The sequence below is a fragment of the Staurois parvus genome, unplaced genomic scaffold (assembly GCF_062004578.1).
Source record: "Staurois parvus isolate SC_StPar_1 unplaced genomic scaffold, SC_StPar_1.0 ptg000449l, whole genome shotgun sequence".
Classification (NCBI taxonomy): Eukaryota; Metazoa; Chordata; class Amphibia; order Anura; family Ranidae; genus Staurois; species Staurois parvus.
The window spans coordinates 749,333-767,914 of record NW_028318245.1 but is presented as its reverse complement, the minus strand read 5'-3'; the positions used below and the strand labels follow the sequence as shown (position 1 = coordinate 767,914).

Below are 18,582 nucleotides of genomic sequence, written 5' to 3'. Positions count from 1 at the left end.
GACCCTTATGTGGGGGATAGAAGTCTGTTCACCTAATAGGAGACCCTTATGTGGGGGATCGGAGTCTGTTCACCTTATAGGATACCCTTATGTGGGGGATAGGAGTCCTTTAACCTTACAGGAGACCCGTGTGGGGGATAGAAGTCCATTCATCTTACAGGAGACCCTTATATGGGGGACAGGAGTCCATTTATCTTGTAGGAGTCCCTATGGGGGGGATAAGAGCCCATTGCTCTTACAAGAGACCCCTGTGTGGGGGATAGGAGCCCATTCAACCTACAGGAGACCCATGTGGGGGATAGGAGCCCATTCAACCGACAAGAGACTCCTGTGTAGAAGGATGGACAAGTCTATTCATCCTTTTTCTATTACCATTCATGGAATATTAACCATTTACTGTCTACTATCCCCTTATTTCCTGCCTCCCATTCACTTCAAAATAACCCTTTACTTCCCACCTCCCATTCATTATACATTAAGCCTTTACTGTCCATTCTGTCCTCTGTATATTGACTCTTCCCTCCTTTCCTGTACATTAACTCTTTACTGCCCCTATCTCATGTATTGTACATTAACCTTTTACCCTCCACCTTCTGTCAGTGTATTAACCCTCTACTGTCTGCCTCCTATTCATTGGACAGTAACCCTTTACTGTCCCCTCCCATTCATTGTACATGAATCCTATACACTTTTCCGATACACTCTTATCGATTGTGGGCTCTGCCAGAATCCAAGATGGCTTGGCAAAATCCATGCTCATGTGATACCAAAGAATGGGTGCCATTTTCTTGTAATTGATTCATGCTTGGAGAACCTATTCGGTATTCATTAACCCTTCACTGTGCATTTCTCATTTGCTGCACACAGGGGGGGGGGGGGTCATCCTTTAGTAATGTGGCCATGCAAAGTCCAGTGTTTGGCCTCCTTGCTTTCATTTCGTTGTTGCATGTCTTCCTGGCTACACACTACTATCTGTCATACAGAGAGATGGATCTTCTGCCCAGTATTCTGTGGCTTCATGACACCCTGATTAGCTGTGGCTGCCTCCATATTTCTCTCATGACAGATCTGTAATAAGGATCCTGCTGAACTGGTAGAGCCAGGATAATGCAGAACTTTGTCTGACCTTCTAGTCACATTAGAGCTTCAACCAGTCCAGCAAGTTGTATTCCTTATGTACTTATCTGGACATTAACCTTCCCAAGAACTCAATAAAATATTATAATCCAAAGCTGGTTCTTTCTTTTCTAACAGTCTGTAGCCCACTGGGGTAGTTTTCCATTGTTGGTGGGTTTTCCTTCCATTGATGAAACTGATTGAGGTGTTGGGTTTCTGGTTAAGTCAAAGATTAGCCAGCAAGTTGTATTCCTTATGTACTTATCTGGACATTAACCTTCCCAAGAACTCAATAAAATATTATAATCCAAAGCTGGCCCTCCCTTTTCTAACAGTCTGTAGCCCACTGGGGTGGTTTTCCATTGTTGGTGGGTTTTCCTTCCATTGATGAAGCCGATTGTTGTGTTTCTGGTTGGGTCGAAGATTAGGCAGAAGAGGCAACTGCCTTGAATGCTTCAGAAGGGGTCAGGACCTGCAATTTATGCTGAGACATGCTTGCACATGATTGGATGGTAGAAATCAGCAAAGCTTCCCCTCAGGTTGAGGATGCACTTGCAGTGAACAGTATATTTGCCTTTAGTAAATCAACCCCAATATGTCAGTGTTTATGAATGCATACTCGTGTCGAGTCCACCGATCCCCAGCTGAATAGTACCACCATTCAGCAGATCCCTCACAAAATTATGTTAGCCCATGCCAGGACAAGGTCCATCAGCACTCTAATCAAAAAAGTCAAAGTTCCCCTTCTATGAGCTTTGAACTACTTCTACAGCATATGTCCTGCACTTTCTGCTCCTCCCTTCCGCTAAACTGCCCAAGTCGGCTGCCTCTTCCGCCTACCTCTTAGTATGGCCTACTGGTCCTTAAAGAAGGGGTGGCTACATTCATTTTCTTCCATTCCCCTTGCCTATTCAATTTCACTTGACGATCCTGCGAGAAACACACTTCCTGTCTTAGGATGACAACGCTCATTCACTATACTGTACCTGTAACACAACGTTGTCTCCCGAGGGCAGTGTGTCAGGACTGTAGAACATCTTGTCTCCTCTTCTTCACACAGGACTACAGACCACCTCCCTGAGAACACTACAATAGCACAGCCAGGAGTGCATAGGACTGCACTGGATTTCTGGCAGGATCAGCAGGTTTTGAGAGCATTTCTAGATCTTGTCCATGAAACATTTATCCTGGACCTCCTCCTCACTGCATGAATAATATCTGGAGAACTTTCTTCGGAGCTCTACACAAACATAGCCAAGCGTATGCAAGGGTTATGACATGGAGAGGATTTAACTATGAGGAACTTTGGTGGTATCCAAGGCGAGAAATTATCACAACCTGAATATACATGCAAGGGTTGAGACCTGGAGATGATTTGACTAGGAGGAACTTTGGTGGTATCCAAGGTAAGGAATTATCACAACCTGAATATACATGCAAGGGTTGAGACATGGAGATGATTTGACTATGAGGAACTTTGGTAGTATCTAAGGTGACAAATTATCATAACCTGAATATACATGGAAGGGTTGAGACCTGGAGATGATTTCAATTAGGAATTTTGTGGTATATAAGGTGAGGAATTATCACAACTTGAATATACATGCAAGGGCTGAGACCTAGAGATGATTTGACTATGAGGAACTTTGGTGGTATCCAAGGTGAGGAATTATCACAACCTAAATATACATGCAAGGGCTGAGACCTGGAGATGATTTCAATTAGGGATTTGGTGGTCTCTGAGGTGAGGAATGGCCATGATTTGAGCATACACCTACATGCAAGGGTCATGACCTAGGGATGATCTGAATATGGGCAACTCTTATCTAAGGTGAGGAATGGTCTTAATTTGAGCATGCACCTACATGAAAAAGGTAATGACCTGGACAGGATTTGACTATGAGGAACTTTGGTGGTATCTAAAGTGAGGAATTATCATAACCTGAATATACATGCAAGGGCTGAGACCTGGAGATGATTTTAATTAGGAATGTTGGTGGTATCTAAGGCAAGGGATTATTAAAGGCTTAATGTACTCAGTAACACACTGGATACAATGTATCAACATTATTATAAAAAAGTAAGAGAAATATCTACACACAGGAGTGGCAAGACTTAACATACAGCAATCTGAAAGCCTAAAAAACACATTGGCAGTATCTAGGGTGAGGAATGATCGTAATTTCAAAATACATGGAATGGTCATGATCTGGAGACGATGTGAATATAAAGAAACTTGGTGGTATCTGAGGCTCGGAATGGTCATTCACTGAATACACATGGAAGTTTCATGAGCTGGAGATGATCATGAGAAACTTTGGTGGTATCTAAGGTGAGGAAATATCATAACCTGAATACACATGCAAGGGTTGAGACCTGGAGAGGATTTGACTATAAGGAACTTTGGTGGTATCTAAAGTGAGGGATTATCATAATCTGAATGTACATTGTAAGTATTGCAATTTGGAGATGGCTTGAATACGAGGAATTTAGGAAGCTATACCAGATTACAGAGAGTGCATGCTTGACTGGCCAACTACCGAAAAATACCAGTGACACTTCATTATCCGGCAAATGTTTGGAAGATGTTAGAGGGGTCATCTGGAGATAATCTAAAGAGGAGGGAGCTGGCAAAAAGTACAAACTCGACTGGCCAACTACTGAAAGAATAACAGCGATACTTAAATTAAAAAAGATCGTTAAGGTTTCTTGGTATCTAAAGGTGAGGGAAGATCAGAATCTGGATATAGGTGCAATGGTCATGACCCGGAGATGATTTGAATATGAGGAACTTTGGTTTCTGTGGGGTTTTGTTTTAAATGTTGGCAAGGTCCAACATCAGGACTGGATGGAAATGGATGGGGGGATCTGGAGATATAAGACTGGTGCTGTAGATGGACAACAGGACTGGTCAAGGGAACCAAGCTTGGGGCACCTCAACAAAGATAACTTGTGTGTGGGTTGCAGAACAAACCCAGATTGATACAACTAATGCAAGGAAAACAGAAGTTGACATTGGGTTTTCCTAAAACCACTCCTTCCACACCCCCCTTTCCCAGAGAAGAAGCTCCATACACTTTTTTTCTATGTGTTATACATTTTTATTTTGAAATCTGCCAGACATGAAGGAAGACACATAAGATACAATCAGCCAAGTACAATATACATGATATAGAAATTGACCCATCTTTAATAGAACACATAATCGGAGAACACTTATAAGAGTGGGGCAAACCAAGAAATTGTCTTCTACTCTTCACAAAAAAAAAAAAAATCTTCGATCGTGCCTTTATATCGAACTCATGTGTGTTATGTTTAGAGCACATAGTCAAACAAAACACTTTTTTTTTTTTAATTTTCCCCATTAGAGGGATTCCCTTCCTGTCCTGGAGGCCACAGACAAAACAAATGGAAATCGCCCTATCGAGGACAGAAAAAAAAAAAACATAATAGGGGCTCCATGCCCTCTTCACTCTAACAAAAAGGTTGGCTAGAATCTTCTCTCTCTATACATATAGATATATGAAAAAAAAAAAAAAGGTACTTTGGAACAAGTAGACAAAAGCGCAGTAATGGCCATCAAGAGCTTACCCTAATTTATGGAACCTCATTTTTATCATGCCCTTAAAACACGTGAACATTGGCCGACACCTATTTCAGTTCAGTTGAGTTGGAGTTCATCAGCTCCCATCAGCGTGGGCTCGATATGTGAACAGAATGCCTCGTGTCAAGTCTCAAAGCTTTACAGTAGAGATCTTAGATGCTCCTAGGAGTAAAAAGTGTTAAGTACTGACACCTATATCCACCATAATGACATGGCTACTGGTTAAGCAAAGAAGGTTCATCTTGACGGAGAGGGCCACTGTCAAACCATTCTGAGCATGAGCCGAAGAAGACAAATCCTACGATGCAGATGAAAAGCTATATAGGGAGGCAGTCTCAGGCATAGAAATGGCTTCGCTTCCATGTGAGTCTTAAGATGAACAAGATGGTCAAATTCTTGGATCCAACATCTGGTGAACAGTTTCTGGAGCCATTCACTGGTGTGGATTCTTGTGAACTGTTTCTGGAGCCAACCACTGGTGTGGATTCTTGTGAACTGTTTCTGGAGCCAACCACTGGTGTGAAGTCTGGTGAACGGTTTCTGGAGCCAACCACTAGTGTGAATTCTGGTGAACTGTTTCTGGAGACAACCACCGGTGCGGATTCTGGTGAACGGTTTCTGAAGCCATTCACTGGTGTGGATTCTGGTGAACTGTTTATGGAGACAACCACTGGTGTGGATTCTTGTGAACTGTTTCTGGAGCCAACCACTGGTGTGGATTATTGTGAACTGTTTCTGAAGCCAACCACTGGTGTGGATTATTGTGAACTGTTTCTGGTGCCAACCACTGGTTTGATATCTGGTGAACTGTTTTTGGAGCCAACCACTAGTGTGAATTCTGGTGAATGGTTACTGGAGCCAATCACTGGTGTGGATTCTGGTGAACGGTTTCTGGAGCCAATCACTAGTGTGAATCCTGGTGAACTGTTTCTGGAGACAACCAGTGGTGTGGATTCTGGTGTACTGTTTCTGGAGCCAACCACTGGTGTGGATTATTGTGAACTGTTTCTGAAGCCAACCATTGGTGTCCATTATTGTGAACTGTTTCTGAAGCCAACCACTGGTGTGGATTCTGGTGAACTGTTTATGGAGCACACACTGGTGTGGATTCTTGTGAACCCACACACTGGTGTGGATTCTTGTGAACCATTTCTGGAGCCAACCACTGGTGTAGATTCTGCTTAACTGTTTCTGAAGCCATTCACTGGTGTGGATTCTTGTGAACTGTTTCTGGAGCCAACCAATGGTGTGGATTCTTGTGAACGGTTTCTGGAGCCAACTACTGGTGTGGATTCTGGTGAATGGTTTCTGGAGCCAACCACTGGTGTGGATTCTGGTGAATGGCTTCTGGAGCCAACCACTGGTGTGGATTCTGGTGAATGGTTTCTAGAGCCAACCACTAGTGTGGATTCTTGTGAACTGTTTCTGGAACCAACCACTAGTGTGAATTCTGGTAAACTGTTTCTGGAGCCAACCACTGGTTTGAATTCTTGTGAACTGTTTCTGGAGCCATCTACTGGTTTGAATTCTGGTGAACTGTTTCTGGAGCCAACCACTGATGTGGATTCTTGTGAACTGTTTTTGGAGCCATCCACTGGTGTGAATTCTGGTGAATGGTTTCGGGAGTGAACCACTGGTGTGGATTCTTGTGAACTGTTTCTGGAGCCATCCACTGGTTTGAATTCTGGTGAACTGTTTCTGGAACCAACCACTGGTATGAATTCCGGAGAACTGTTTCCTGAACTACGGCCAATGATCAATGTTCATTCTTAGGATGCTGGGGAATCCCGAATCTTCCATAAAGCATTCCCCTTACTCATAGTGGTGTTTTGTTTTCCAAAGTGCTAAGCTCTGAGATATCTTCCCATCGTTAGAAGAAACTCTACACCGCAAAGTTCTCAGCTGTGTAACAAGATCTGAATTCTCTGGTACCAGGCCAATGTTATGTCTGAAACATTTCCCACACTCCGTGCGTGAAAACGGCTTCCTTTGGTGCCCAGATCATTCATGCGTGGTGTTATTGGGGACTCTCTGTGGGACATTCATGACTAGGACTGCGAAGCCGCATGCACTAGCTCATGTTTTATAAGCTGAGACTTATCGAGGTAGCTTTTATCGCATTTGGAACAAGGGTACGGCTTTATCCCGGTGTGGATCACCTCGTGTCTGGCAAGCGCTGACCTGGCTACGAAGCTTTTACCACACTCGGAACATGAATACTGCATATCTCCCGCGTGCCTTCTCTGGTGGGTGACTAGGCTGCTTTTCAGCGTGAAACCTTTCCCGCACTCGAAGCACCAAAACGGCTTCAATCCGCTGTGAACACTCCAGTGTCTGTTCAATTCCGATTTACCGGCAAAGCTTTTCCCACACTCTGAGCATATGTACGGCCTCTCCCCCGAGTGATACCTCTTATGTGCGGTAAGCTGCGATTTATCCATGAAACACTTCCCGCACTCCGTGCACTCATACGGGCGCTCGCCCGTGTGCGACCTCCTGTGTCTGATGAGTTCTGACTTTCGCGGAAAACCTTTTCCGCAGTCGCCGCAGGAAAACGGAAACTCCCCCGAGTGACTAAACAGGTGTTTGCGAAGATCGGAGTTCTGCGAGAAACCTTTCCCGCACTCAGTACATTTGAAAGGCCGCTCGCCGACGTGTGTGGTCTGGTGTATGTTGAGGTGGGTTCTGCGTATGAAGGTTTTCCCGCACACGGTGCATGAAAACGGACGCTCTCCTGTGTGGAGCTTCTGATGGCCGCGGAGACTGGACTTCGACGTGAAACTTTTGCCGCATTCGGAACAGGAAAATAACTCGTTGCCTCGTTCTCCACCCCTCTGGGTCACAGTGTCTGGTCCTGCAAGAAAATTTGCACCCGCTCGGCCTGTGGATGGACCCTGGCGATTGGAGGGACCTGGAAATCTGTACGAATTGTAATGCTTCGGAAGGGAGTGGGAACCTCTGGAATTTCCATCCGCATAGTCGTCCAGCTCACCATCAGGAGATAAATCGGGATGTCCTTCCGATGTATTTGCGCGTCCATATACTAAAAATAGAAAGATCAACTTTCGTTACACGTAAAATACCTTCCCTTGTCCCCCTCCCCCGGATCAAATACCTCACTATCCAATTAGGTCATTTGTGGGAGTTTCTGCTCTATAGCAAGATTGTGTTTGGCGGGAGGGACTGGCGGGCTTCTGAAGACATCACAGTACTGTGACTAGAGTGTTGTATAAAAGAACACATCTCTGGCATCCCTTTAGACGTGCCTCCTTGCTGGGCACTGGATGCTGCAATCTATAGCTGAGCAATCTGTTGATCATTCTGAGTGTAATAATGCAACTGATCGTCAGATTTCACAGCTAAAATCTGCACCACTGGCAAACGTTTACAATGAAACCCTCTTAAAATGACTTGTTAGACAGGGTCAATTTAGTTCGTTTGCAGGCTAACTGGTAAGTGTGCTGGAAAGTTTGTTTGTGAAGTCTGCACTATGCAAGGACCAGCAGGGAGAAGCATGCATGGCTAAAGGGATGCCGGTACTGTGTTCTTTTATAGAACAGGAAGAGCAATACAGCAACTGCCGCCAGTCCTAAAGATCATGTTTATAGAACTGTGGGTATAGGATAATATTTTTTTTTTTTTAATGGTTGAACTGGATGGACTTATGTCTTATTTCAGCCAGACTAACTATATAACTATGATGGAGAGTAAAAAAAGGAAAAATGAAGAATCAGAAAAATAAAAATAAGGGCAAAGTAAAAAGGAAGTTTCCTGGTTGCCGCATACCTCACCCAGACGCGTAACAGAAAAAAGCAGTCTTAACTCAGTGCATCAAGGCCATGCCCCTACACGCTTCGTCCTGGAGAAAACCACATCGGGGTGTGGCCTTGATGGATCGAGCGGAGGTTGCTTTTATCTGTCTACTGCATGGCTGGGTAAGACAGCCGGGAAACCTCTTAGTTACAGTCCTCCATGAATACACCCCAGGGGCAGGCCAAAGAAACGTTGGGACATGGCCTTGATGGATTGAGCCGAGTCTGCTTTTATCTGTCTACTGCATGGCTGGGTGCGGCAGCAAGGAAACCTCCTCTTATGGTCCTCCATGATTAGGCCCAAGGGGCAGGGCAAAAAATATTGGGGCGTGGCCTTGATGGATTACGCTGAGGCTGCTTTTAGTTACAGTCCTCCATGAATACACCCCAGGGGCAGGCCAAAGAAACGTTGGGACATGGCCTTGATGGATTGAGCCGAGTCTGCTTTTATCTGTCTACTGCATGGCTGGGTGCGGCAGCAAGGAAACCTCCTCTTATGGTCCTCAATGATTAGGCCCAAGGGGCAGGGCAAAAAATATTGGGGCGTGGCATTGATGGATTACGCTGAGGCTGCTTTTATCTGTCTACTGCATGGCTGGGTGAGGCAGCTGGGAAACCTCCTCTTCGTTATGGTCCGCCATGATTATGCCCCAGGCGCAGGTCAAAACACATTGGGGTGTAGCTGTGATGGATCAAGCTGAGGCTGCTTTTATCTGTCTACTGCATGGCTGGGTGAGGCAACCGGGAAACCTCCTCTTAGTTATGTTCCTCCATGATTAGGCCTCAGGGACAGGTCGAAACACGTTGGGGAGTGAACTTGATGGATTGAGCTGAGGCTGCTTTTATTTGTCTACTACATGGCTGGGTGAGGTGTGCGGCAACAAGGAAACTTACTATTTAGTTATGGTTCACCATGATTAAACCTGAGGGCAGGGCGAAACGCACTGGCCCTTGATGGATTGAGCTGAGGCTGCTTTTGTTGGTCTACTACGTGGCCAAGTGAGGTATATGGCAGCCAGGAAACCTCCTCTTCACTTATAGTCCTCCATGATTAAGCCCTGAGGGCGGGATGCAATGCAATGGGCATGGCCTTGATGGGTCAAGCTGAGACTGCTGTGCAGTAACTAGGAAACCTCTTTACTTTGCCTGTATGATCTGGGTATGGACTAACCCCTCCCCAGCCTTCACCCTTACTGTTTCAGCGGCATCCATCCTACAGGACACCAACAGCCAGAGCGGGGATCCCCAAGCACTATTTTAGGTTCTCAAAAACAAATATTACAATTGTGTTTAATACTCACGTTCATAATCTGAAGAAAAGTCCTCCTCTTTAATCGTCACCATCATCACTTCCTCCTCCATAGACTGATCACCCATCATATAACTCTCCTCGTCTTCCTCTTCACCTTCAACTTTTGTATCACTGGGTTCCTCAGCCTCGAATTTTGGATTCACCAGTTCTTCACCCTCAAATTTCCTATTTATCGGTTCTTCATCCTCAAATTTTGTATTGATCGGTTCTTCACCCTCAAATTTTGTATCAGTTGGTTCTTCGTCCTCAAACTTTGTATCAAGGAGATCCTCAGGCTCAACTTTTGCATTAATTGGCTCTTCGCCCTAAAAGTGGCCCACCAAAAAAAAAAAAATCTTTACAGTACAACATTGCTCCACTAGAACCAGAAATCATCTCAAACAGGAAGGGGAAACAATCATTTCCACCTACCTGATCCTTTTGTGGGGAATCGTAATCTTCCTGTGAGGAATCCCCAAAATAAATAGGACTGGAACATCTCTCTGATAAGTTCTCGTTACTGGATCCATCTGTAGGAAACACACACACTGACTGAATCCATTGTTTCTATGTGTTTATCAGATGATGGGGGATCTAGGTGGAGCCTCCGTACTGCTCTCTCCTTTCCAATAAAGTCTCCTCTTACCCGGTGATGTGAGGGGTGGCTGATTGTCCATCATGACGTCCTTGTAGAGATCCTTGTGTCCTTCTAAATACTCCCACTCCTCCATGGAGAAATAGACAGTGACATCCCGACACCTTATAGGAACCTGACACACACAATGATACAGTCACCATCCAGACACAACCCTTGTCTGTTACTGGAGAATGTCCCAGAATCCCCTGCAACGCTCACCTCTTTTTTAAGAAGCTCAGAGATCTTACTGATGACATCTAGAATCTTCTGGTCGTCCTTTCCCTTAAGCATCAGAGTGTCAGAAGGTGGCATTGTGATGGTCACACGGTCACCGGCCTTCAGAGGAACATAACTCTGTGGAGAAGTAATGGCATCACCACAAGCTCCCAAGATCCCTAACTTCTTCAAAGAAATGTGTGATCAACCAAAGATGGTAAGAATAGGTCATGTGACCTCCCAGAATCCTCCTTACCAATCCGGTCAGGTCTGGGTTTTATTAATAGAAATAAGAGTGATGTCATGTGACCTCCCAGAATCCTCCTCACCTCTCCGGTCAGGTCTGGGTTTTATTAATAGAGATAAGAGTGATGTCATGTGACCTCCCAGAATCCTCCTCACCTCTCCGGTCAGCTCTGTGTTTTATTAAAAGAGAAGAGTGATGTCATGTGACCTCCCAGAATCCCCCTCACCTCTCCGGTCTATGTTTTATTAAAAGAGATGAGAGTGATGTCATGTGACCTCCCAGTATCCTCCTCACCTCTCCGGTCAGGTCTGTGTTTTATTAATAGAAATGAGAGTGATGTCATGTGACCTCCCAGAACTCTCCTCACCTCTCCAAAGAGTAGGCAGATGATCTCCAGGGTGAGGTCCAATATCCTCTCGGTTATCTTGCTCTTCTCCATCCTAAGTGATGTTGTGGAAGAATTTCTGGCCACAATGCGGCGCAAATGGCCTTAAATTCAGTTTCTTTTTCGTCAATCAGGGGTTATCGAATCTGAAAATGGGCAAAAATCAGACCCTAAATATTTGGTGCAACTAATCGAGTGAAAGACAAAAGTTGTAAAGTATGGCACCCCTTCTTCATCAAGTCTATCAGTGGACCTATAAAGGGATTTTCTGGCCTACAGAGTCACCCATACCTTGTCCTGTGTTCTCAACGGCATGAATGGATCACCACTACCTAACCATTCAACAGCCAAAAGCAAGACATTCTCAGACCTGAAGATAATGCCCAGCGCTCTATCAATATCTACTGGAACCAACGTAAGACATTCTCAGACCTGACGATAATGCCCAGCGCTCTATCAATATCTACCACAACCAACGTAAGACATTCTTAGACCTGAAGATAAGGCCCAGCACTCTACCAATATCTACCACAACCGACGTAAGACATTCTCAGACCTGAAGATAATGGCCAGCGCTCTACCATTATCTACCACAACCAACATAAGACGTTCTCAGACCTATTCATCCGAGGTCTTCAGTAGGCTCCTCTGTGCAGAAGACACCTCACACTGCCCTGGTGATCACCTCAATCATTGGACCCCTTCATCACCAGAGGTAATACAACTACTGATCCCCTCGGGGGTTAATTCTCCTACACCTCTTCTAATAAAAGCTAAGCTAATAAGAGCACAAGGAGAGATTCTACTTTCCTTATTTCAGCTTCATTTCTGAAGTGGTGTAGCTGGTGGAGGAGGATTGGGAATCGGGCGCTGTATGACTTCGGAAGAGGTCAGATGACTAAAGTGATCACCAGGGTGGTGTGAGGTGTCTTCTATACAGAGGACCACCTGAGGACCTCTGTTGAAGACCAGGGTGGATCTATATTGAAGATGTCTGATGATGACCCGGGGGATCTATATTGAAGATCTCCTGTAAAGAGACGGGAGGATCTATATTGAAGATGTCTGAAGAAGACTCTGGGGGGGACTGTAATAAAAATGTCTGATTAAGACCCGGGGGGGGGGGTGAAATCTATATTGAAGACATCTGATGAAGACCCGGGGGGATCTATACTGAAGATGACCGATGAAGACTTGGGTGGGATCTATACTGAAGATGACTAAAATCTCGAGGGATCTATAATGAAGATGTCTGATGAAGACCCGGGGGGATCTACATTGAAGATGTCTGATGAAGACCCGGGGCGATCTACATTGAAGACGTCTGATGAAGACCTGGGGGAATCTACATTGAAGACGTCTGATGAAGACCTGGGGGGATCTACAATGAAGACGTCTGATGAAGACCTGGGGGGATCTACATTGAAGACGTCTGATGAAGACCCGGGGGGATCTACATTGAAGATGTCTGATGAAGACCCGGGGGGATCTACATTGAAGATGTCTGATGAAGACCCGGGGGGATCTACATTGAAGTTGTCTTATGAAGACCTGGGGGATCTATATTGAAGATGTCTGATGAAGACCCGGGGGATCTATATTGAAGACGTCTGATGATGAAGACCTGGGGGGATCTATATTAAAGACGTCTGATGAAGACTTGGGTGGGATCTATATTAAAGACATCTGATGAAGACCTGGGGGGATCTATATTGAAGATGTCTTATGAAGACCCTGGGGGGATCTATATTGAAGATGTCTGATGAAGACCCGGGGGATCTATATTGAAGACGTCTGATGATGAAGACCTGGGGGATCTATATTGAAGACATCTGATGAAGACTTGGGTGGGATCTATATTGAAGACTTCTGATGAAGACCTGGGCGGATCTATATTGAAGACGTCTGATGAAGACCTGAGGGGATCTATATTTAAGACTTCTGATGAAGACCTGGGGGGATCTATATTGAAGACGTCTGATGAAGACCTGGGGGGATCTATAGAGAAGATGTCTGATGAAGACCCGAGGAGAACTATACTGAAGATAACCGATGAAGACTTGGGCGGGATCTATACTGAAGGTGACCAAAGACTCAGGGGATCTATATTGAAGATGTCTGATGAGGACATGGGAGGTCTATAGTGAAGACCGCTGGGGGAGGGGTACTATAGTATTTCCATGTAGGGGGAGGGGTACCTGTAGTATTTCTATGGAGGGGTAGAGCAGTACATGTATGCGAGTGGGTGGGAGGGGTACTGTAGTATTTCCATGTAGGGGGAGGGGTAGTGATGGATATGTATGAGGGAGGGATACTGTAGTGTTTCTACTAGGGGGGTTGTAGCCTTTCTATGGTGGTCTCTGTGGGGGAGGGGTACTATAGTATTTCCATGTAGGGAGAGGGTTGGTGTTGGCTGTATGGGGGGGGAGGAGTACTGTAGTGTTTTTATGGAGGGGGGGTTGTAGTGTTTCTATGGGGGTCTGTGTGGGGAGGGGTACAATAGGGTTTCTATAGGGGTGTGTGTATGGGGGAGGGGTACTGTAGTATTCTACGGAGGGGTGGTGTTGGGTATGTATGAGGGAGGGGTACTGTAGTGTTTCCATGGAAGGGTGGTGTTGGTTATGTATGGGGTACTGTAGTGTTTCTATGGAGGGATGGTGTTGGGTATGTATGGTGGAGGGGTACTGTAGTGTTTCTATGGAGGGGTGGTGTTGTGTATGTATGGGGGAGGGGGTACTGTAGTGTTTCTATGGAGGGGTGGTGTTGGGTATGTATGGGGGAGGAGTACTATAGTATTTCTATGGAGGGGTCGTGTTGGGTATGTATCGGGGAGAAGTACTGTAGTGTTTTTATGGAGGGATGGTGTTGGGTATGTATGAGGGAGGGGTACTGTAGTGTTTCTATGGAGGGGTGGTGCTGGGTATGTATGGGGGAGGAGTACTATAGTATTTCTATGGAGGGGTGGTGTTGGGTGTGTATGGGGGAGGAGTATTGTAGTGTTTCCATGGAAGGGTGGTGTTGGGTATGTATGGGGGTGGGGTATTGTAGTGTTTCCATGGAGGGGGAGGGGTGAAGCAGTACATGTCTGGGGAGGGGTAGTGGGGTGTATATATAAAGGTGGATGCCCCCAGGACAGCCCCTCTATGGGCACACATACACAGGGTGGGGGAGGTGCAGGCTCCTGGACGGTCTCCATAGGAGGACAAAGAATAGAGGATCAGACATACCGACCTGGAACTTCTCTCCTGTCTATAGGCCGCCATTGACCCGCCCCCGGAAATACCTCCACCTACTTCCGCTGAAGGGCGAAGAAGCCTGGATTTGCCAGTCTTCAATATGGCCGCCGGACAGCACGGAACGCGACACGCACGATACGTACGGCCAGAGAGAGCGGCGGCCATTTTATTGTAGCCCAAACCAGAGACATTACATACATGGGAGTTAGAGAACCAGCATGAGAAATATAACATCCCCTCTCTGTACACTCCGATGTATCTGTATATACCGATTGCTGCGGAGTGACAACAACTTTGTTACAGAACTTAGAGGAGAAGATCAACCAATCACATCACACAGCACCGCTCAGGTCACATCCAGTGACCTTTATTACCTGGAACAGAGAGTCACATGATCAGAAGGTGGGAACCCCTCATAATGGACAGCAGGGATGGTGGAAACCCCTCATAATGGACACCGCAGGGATGGTGGGAACCCCTCACAACAAACATAGCAGGGATGGTGGGAACCCCTCATAACAGACACAGCAGGGATGGTGGGAACCACTCGTAATGGACACAGCAGGGATGGCGGGAATCCCTCATAATTGGGACAGCTGCAATGGTGGGAACACCTCATAATGGACACAGCAGGGATGGAGGGAACTGCTCATAATAAACAGAGCAGGGATGGTGGGAACCCCTCATAATGGACACAGTAGGTAGAATTTCAGTCTGAACATAGTGAATTGTTGGCAGAGACATTCCATACCTCCTCTCAGGACCTCCACACTCAGATCCCTTGTTTTATTTTCCAGGGTCTCTCATTTCCTTCCCACCTTGGTCAGGATTCTTCTTCTCATGGACGGGATGGAATTTATTCTACTTTATTCCTCATGCCAGAGTTTCATCCTGAATTCATCAGTCCTGACATCTCCCTGAGTTCATAATTCCTGACATCTCCCTGAGTTCATAATTCCTGACATCTCCCTGAGTTCATCATTCCTGACATCTTCCTGCATCTCTCACTGGGACCCGTCCTCACCTTCCGCTCCCACCATACTCTCTGGTTCCCTCACAAAGGTCAGATATTGGCCCTACAGTACAAAATCCCACCTTCCACGACCCATCCCTCCCAAGATCTTCCCTCAACTCTATCTGCTGCCTACAGCATGTCCCCAGTCCCCAACCACACTTGTGTGACCTACAGCATGTCCCCAGTCCCCAACCACACTTGTGTGACCTACAGCATGTCCCCAGTCCCCAACCACACTTGTGTGACCTACAGCATCTTCCCAGTCCCCAACCACACTTGTGTGACCTACAGCATGTCCCCAGTCCCCAACCACACTTGTGTGACCTACAGCATGTCCCCAGTCCCCAACCACACTTGTGTGACCTACAGCATCTCCCCTGTCCCCAACCACACTTGTGTGACCTACAGCATGTCCCCAGTCCCCAACCACACTTGTGTGATCTACAGCATCTCCCCAGTCCCCAACCACACTTGTGTGACCTACAGCATGTCCCCAGTCCCCAACCACACTTGTGTGACCTACAGCATCTCCCCAGTCACCAACCACACTTGTGTGACCTACAGCATCTCCCCAGTCCCCAACCACACTTGTGTGACCTACAGCATGTCCCCAGTCCCCAACCACACTTGTGTGACCTACAGCATGTCTCTGGTCCTCATCCACATCTGCATTTCTCCAATTTCCAACCATGCTTGTATGTCCTATATCATGTCTCTGGTCTCCAACCAGGTCTGTGTGTCCTACATCATTTCTATGGTCTCCAAACACACCTCTCTGTCCTACAGCATATCGTCAGTCTCCATCCTAGACTATGTGTCCTACAGCATTTCCTGCAGTCTTCAACCACACCTGTGTGTCCTACAGCATTGTCTGCAGTCTCCAACCACACCCATATGTCCTACTGTATGTCTCCAGTCTCCAACCATGTCTGTTTGTTCTACAGCAAGTTTCTAATCTCCAATCAGTCTTGTGTGTCCTACAGAATGTCTCTGGTCCTCGTCAACATCTGTTTGTCCCACAGCATTTCTCCGATTTCTCCAACCATGCCTGTATGTCCTACATCATGTCTCTGGTCTCCAACCAGGTCTGTGTGTCCTACAGCATTTCTATGGTCTCCAAACACAGCTCTCTGTTCTACAGCATATCGTCAGTCTCCATCCTAGATTATGTGTCCTACAGCATTGCCTGCAGTCTCCAACCACACCTGTGTGTCTTACAGCATGTCTCCAACTACACCTTTGTGTCCTGCAGCATGTCTCCAGTCTCCAACCACACCTGTGTGTCTTACAGCATGTCTCCAGTCTCCAACTACACCTTTGTGTCCTGCAGCATGCCTCTGTTCTCAAACCATGTCTGTGTGTTTTACAGCATTTCCCTGCTCTCCAACAATGCCTGCATGTCCTACAGCATGTCTCCAGTCTCAAACCATGTCTGTTTGTTCTACAGCACGTTCCTGATCTCCAATCAGTCCTTTGTGTCTTAAAGCATGTCTCTGGTCCTCATCCACATCTGTTTGTTCCACAGCATTTCTCCGATCTGCAACCATGCCTGTATGTCCTACATCATGCCTCTGGTCTCCAACCAGGTCTGTGTGTCCTACAGCATTTCTATGGTCTCCAAACACACCTCTCTGTTCTACAGCATATCGTCAGTCTCCATCCTAGAATATGTGTCCTACAGCATTGCCTGCAGTCTCCAACCACACCCGTATGTCCTACTGTATGTCTCCAGTCTCCAACCATGTCTGTTTGTTCTACAGCAAGTTTCTAATCTCCAATCAGTCTTGTGTGTCCTACAGAATGTCTCTGGTCATCGTCCACATCTGTTTGTCCCACAGCATTTCTCCAATCTCCAACCATGCCTGTATGTCCTACATCATGTCTCTGGTCTCCAACCAGGTCTGTGTGTCCTACAGCATTGCCTGCAGTCTCCAACCACACTTGTGTGTCCTACAGCATGTCTCCAGTCTCCAACCACCCGTGTGTCCTGCAGCATGTCTCCAGTCCCCAACCATGACTATGTGTCCTACAGAATGTCTCTGGTTGCCAACCACACCTGTATATTCTACTGCTTGTCTTCAGTCTCCAACAATGCCTATGTGTCCTACACAAGGGCGGACTGACCATTTGGAAACTCGGGCGCTGCCCGAGGGCCCGGGGTCAGTAGGGGGCCCCATGAGATGCCCCTGGTACCTTTTTCATAGGCTTTTTGGAGTTTGGGCAAGGACACAGGGGCCCCATGATCCCCTATTGCCCGGGGGCCCCATGAGTTGTCAGTCCGCCCCTGGTCCTACAGCATGTCTCCAGTCTCCAACCACATCTGTTTGTCCTGCAATATGTCTCCAACCACACTTGTGTGTCCTACAGCATGTCTCCAGTCCCCAACCATGACTATGTGTCCTACAGAATGTCTCTGGTTGCCAACCACACCTGTATGTTCTACTGCTTGTCTTCAGTCTCCAAGAATGCCTGTGTGTCCTACAGCATGTCTCTGTTCTCAGAGCATGTCTGTGTGTTCTACAGCATTTCTCCAGTCTCCGACAATGCCTGTGTGTCCTACAGCATTTCTCCGGTCTCAAAGCATGTCTGTTTGTTCTACAGCACGTTTCTGATCTCCAATCAGTCTTGTGTGTCCTACAGCATGTCTCTGGTCCTCTTCCACATCTGTTTGTCCTACAGCCTTTCTCTGATCTCCAACCATGCCAGTATGTCCTGCATCATGCAACCATGCCAGTATGTTCTGCATCATGTCTCTGGTCTCCAACCAGGTCTGTGTGTCCTACAGCATTTCTATGGTCTCCAAACACACTTCAGTGTCCTACAGCATCTCGTCAGTCTCCTTCTACTGTGTTTCCTACAGCATTGCCTGCAGTCTCCAACCACACCTGTGTGTCTTACAGTATTTCTCCAGTCCCCAACCATGACTAGGTGTCCTACAGAATGTCTCTGGTTTCCAACCACACCTGTATGTTCTACAGCATGTTTCCAGCCCCAAATGTGTGTCCTACAGCATGTCCCTGTTC

General features: G+C 46.5%; 1 protein-coding gene across 1 annotated transcript in view; it reads right to left on the bottom strand.

Moving 5' to 3' along the window:
- Positions 1-18,582, bottom strand: part of LOC149453203 (uncharacterized) — a 301,843-nt gene that overhangs the window by 14,777 nt on the left and 268,484 nt on the right. The window contains exons 5-10 of the mRNA XM_089688609.1: positions 10,470-10,593; positions 10,256-10,353; positions 9,834-10,149; positions 6,776-7,763; positions 6,537-6,707; positions 6,157-6,418 (exon numbers count right to left, since the gene is read on the bottom strand). Of these exons, the coding sequence (XP_089544735.1) occupies positions 6,157-6,418; positions 6,537-6,707; positions 6,776-7,763; positions 9,834-10,149; positions 10,256-10,353; positions 10,470-10,593 (1,959 nt within the window). The remainder of the gene's footprint in view (positions 1-6,156; positions 6,419-6,536; positions 6,708-6,775; positions 7,764-9,833; positions 10,150-10,255; positions 10,354-10,469; positions 10,594-18,582) is intronic.